General features: G+C 37.9%; 2 protein-coding genes across 2 annotated transcripts; both read left to right on the forward strand.

Annotated features, from left to right (window-relative positions):
* Positions 1 to 273: 273 nt before the first annotated feature.
* Positions 274 to 2135, forward strand: LOC120294288. Its single transcript, XM_039314295.1, has 4 exons — positions 274 to 502; positions 1044 to 1178; positions 1764 to 1840; positions 1944 to 2135. The coding sequence occupies exons 1-4, from the start codon at positions 331 to 333 to the stop codon at positions 2133 to 2135; spliced, it is 576 nt and encodes a 191-aa protein (XP_039170229.1). The 5' UTR covers positions 274 to 330.
* Positions 2136 to 2146: 11 nt separating this feature from the next.
* On the forward strand, positions 2147 to 3235 carry LOC120294606 (DExH-box ATP-dependent RNA helicase DExH8-like). The gene is made up of 2 exons (XM_039314881.1): positions 2147 to 2655; positions 2981 to 3235. Exons 1-2 carry the CDS (start codon positions 2158 to 2160, stop codon positions 3206 to 3208), a joined length of 726 nt encoding a protein of 241 aa, XP_039170815.1. The 5' UTR covers positions 2147 to 2157; the 3' UTR covers positions 3209 to 3235.
* Positions 3236 to 4089: the final 854 nt, after the last annotated feature.

Raw genomic sequence — 4089 nt, forward strand, 5'->3', positions numbered from 1 at the left:
CTCGTCTCTTGTTCAAAGCATGAGTAATTCAATGTGTTGTCAAATACCTGGAAGGATCTAACCTAAGTACATATTACAATGCTTCTGGTCCTATCTTTGATTCTCTAAGTTGAACATGACTGCGGAAAACTTATGAACTTAGAAATTTGCCATTGTTTCATTGTTTTGCTTTTGATGGATTACATTGAGCACAATAATGTCGCAAATTTTTATAAACGTCTGCTGTATCTTATCTTGTGAATTTTCTCTTTCATAAGTTGGTATAATCTGTCAGATCTTCTCCAGAGCAATCTAAGATTATCCCCTGCATTCTTTATGTAATTATCTTTTATGTTGATAAGTTGCTCAGTCCATGAGAACAGCTCTTTTGGTTGTAGTCTACTTCTTGTGATTGTAGCTATTCTCAATGCAATGCTTATTCGTGCAACTGGTCAGAGTCTGCAGAAGGCGTATGCCCAGCATCTGGAAGCTCTTGATCTTTTCAAGTTGTCAGAAGAATCAGGTAAACTTGTTTCTTTAGAATCTAACAACTAGTGTTATGTCCTTCTGCTTCTCTCCCTTTTGTAAGACTATTATTGCAATACATTAAGTTACACAAGCTAGTATCTCCTAGGCTTAGAACTATGGTGAGTTGGCTGCGTTGAGGTTGCATTGGTCTCAAATTGGTCTAAATTGAGTAGGTCATGCATATTTGGAGTCACTGAAGATTATTTCATAGTTCATTATTCTAAACAAGGCATTCTGGCTTGGCGAGGTTCGTTTAAGTGAGATAAGGGATTCTAAAGATATATATATATAGTCTAATCTCTTGATATATTTAATACTAGTTTGGTTTGGATATACTTACAATCTCTTCCTGGAGGCTTCTTTTTCTATCGTGGAACTTCTTTGGCCCTTTCTTTCTGTGGACTTCGTGTATTCAGTAATTCTTATTTTTCTAATTTCCATTGTATGAAGCTTCATAGATGATATGCTACTTTGAGAAAAGAGCTAGTGAAGCTGCAACACTATGCTGCTTAAGTTTAGGTCTTATTTTGTTTCAGGGATGTTACCATCAGGAGACATTGCAGCCCTGGTCTATCTGTGGAACCCTTTCACAATAGTTGCATGTGTGGGTCTATTGACATCCCCTATTGAAAATTTGGCAATCCTATTAGCCTTTTATGGTGCTTGTAAAGGTATATTTCTGCCTTCACTGAGATATGGGGATTGCATGAGGACTGCATTGAATATGTATTTGCTGAATTTATTAGTCCAATATTTTGCTTAATCAAATATTTGTCATTCCTCCTACTTTTGGAAATAAAGTATATTTTGGTTAAGGACTCGAGGCTGATGTTCACAGTGTGAGACATCATATTTGAATTTTAAGCAGTTATTCTTACGGCACAGACAGACTTCTCTAAATTTATCTCATATTCACCATAGGCCAAGCTAGATGAGTTGATACTTATTGTGCATAATTTATCCGTCCTCATAGTTTGGATTATTCAACATCTGTTGATTGGCTGCATAATAAACACATTGGAAGGAGGGGTATTTGGCCAAAATCGATCAGTCAAGAATAAAGCTTTCTTTGAAGTTGTGCATCTAGAATGACATTATAAGATTGTCTCAAATTGAGTGGAACTGAGAGTAAACAGATGGTTTGAAATATGATTGCAGACTGCCTATTAGGTCCTAAGCTCGTCTTGTATTCTGTTTGATTTTCTTGGACTGTACTTGTTAATTTAATATGTCATTATATTGGAATTGGACTGTAGGACTGGTTCCCTTGGCAGCTTTTGGATGGGTCTTGGCTACTCACATGTCTCTTTATCCGGCAATACTTATAATTCCAGTATGCATTTCCCCTTTTTTTCCTGTATTGTTTGGCTCCTCAAGTCTATTTATTTGTATGTATGATGGTGTCAATCAATATTTACCCTTGCTTTTGATTTTAGATTATTCTCTTCTTGGGGTATGGTCCAGATGCTCCTCCTAGAAAATTGTTCCTACAAAGGAGCTACAGGACATGTGGAAGTCGCTCCAAAGTCTTGCTTTCATCACTGCTGCTACTTTATTCTCCCATACAAAATGCAAGCAATTCATTAATTGATTGTGTAATTGGACTTGCAGAGTTGTCGGAATGGTGATTCATGTTTTTTCTCTCATAATATGGGCACGTCATTTTCGTCAGTGAGTAAGCCAAGTCCATGCATCACAGAAAATGGTGATGCCGACCCAACATTACTTATTCAGTTATTTCCTTTTGCTGATGAAGGGGAAATTCTCATCTTGGACGACACCAACTTTCATTTTACCTCCAACATTGCCCGCAATTATGATCCTTTAAGAATGACCGCCACCACATCTCTTCTTGAATCCTCCATATTCGACCCGTCATTGATTGATGTCAAGATTATGTGGGGACTCCATCACCCATACCATACCATCATAGGGAAATCTGCGGAGAGCCAAGTTCTGTGGAAGTCAGTAAAATGCGTCTTGTGGTTCCATGATTTTGAAATTTATGGATATGGAAAAAATTTGGAGGGACAGAGAAGTTTTTTGAAGAACTCCTTCGAGTATTTGGTGATTCGGTTACTTGCCGATGCTTTATATGAAGTGCCGGTTATTCTTACCATGAATAACCTTAGGTTTTCACAACTGCGGGTAATTACTGCTACTGAAACATGGTATCGTGTTTTCTCATTGCTCTGTTTGCTTGATCATATGGTCTTGTAAAGAATTTGTGATCGTGAGGCAATTGCATGTGCACGACAGAGAGCATACAAGTTCCATGTATGGCCAGTAATCTAGATTTTCATTTTTGTTCTGGAGTTTTTCTTTCCTAATCGGTAGTTGCACTGATAAATTTTTCAACTCAGTTTTGAGTAGTGGCTTTAAAAGTTCATAATAGTGCGTTCAAACCATCTTTTGTATTTATCCGTCCTAGGCCCCCGATGTTGTTTTGACGCCTTTGTGATTATTGTTCCAGGTGGAGAAGCTGGGAAGGAGCAGCTTCTTCTTTCTCAGTGGGTCATTTCCTTTCGATGAGCAGTGCTTTGGGAAATTGTCAGATTGCATACCCTCCAAGAATCCGATGGTGGTATCCAAGTCCATCTCGTATGTTTTTCGCATGTGCCCTCCTGCCGATGTCGTATCGGATGATTTCCAAGCAGGAAAGGATCAAGGTTTCTCGAGAGCTGCAACCCACGAGGTGTAACTGGTACTTGGGTCATTTCTTGAGAAAGGAGACAATTAGTTGTCCTCCATGGTGCTTTGAGCTCCCCCGTAGAGATAGAGAAAAGACAACCTAGATACTTGGGTTGCCAAGTGTGAAGAGCAGCAACGAGAAATAATATAACAATGCTTGGTTGGCTTTTATATTTGAATAAATTCGGTCGTCTGATTCAGATTGTTTGCTCCCTCTTGCTTCATTAACCTTTTGGAAGAAAATTGATTAGTCCATTTCATCTAAACAATTCCATAGGCCACAATACAACCGCATTCAATTTTGAATATGTTTTTTTGTTTTCTTTTTCTAATTTTTTCTTGTGCTTATTTAGGACGTGTCGTGTTTTTCTTGAGAAATGCAGATTGAGCTTTAAGTTATGTGATGCTCAAAAGCTTTAGAACCTGAACTTTACTTTCTTCTATTCATGTTGAGGCTCGTATGAATGCAAGTTGGAAATCATTAGCGACTTTTGGGGAGGTGTGTTTATGGAAATTCGATCGATGTGTAACACAGCTCAAATGGATTGATATTGCCTACTTCTCAATCTAACCCTTTAACTAATGCCTCGAGGAGCTGATTCTTCCTAACAAATCAAATTAGGTCGCAAATATCTACTGCCCGAGAGCAATGGCTTGAAGAAACCTACATCTTCGTGGTTTGACTTTCCATTTCATTGATTTCCTTTTTCAATATTACCTTTGTCTCACACTTCTGACCTCTACTTTCCCACGATTTATATAAGATACTCCCAAGTCTTCGCAAGGAGGATATAAAAACCTAAGTCATCAATTACAAATATAAGGAGAGACGAAGACAAAAAAAATAAAATATAAAATATCGAAAAAAGCCATTCCACAAACCCTTATACT

This window comes from Eucalyptus grandis, chromosome 6 (assembly GCF_016545825.1).
Source record: "Eucalyptus grandis isolate ANBG69807.140 chromosome 6, ASM1654582v1, whole genome shotgun sequence".
NCBI classification, from domain to species: domain Eukaryota; kingdom Viridiplantae; phylum Streptophyta; class Magnoliopsida; order Myrtales; family Myrtaceae; genus Eucalyptus; species Eucalyptus grandis.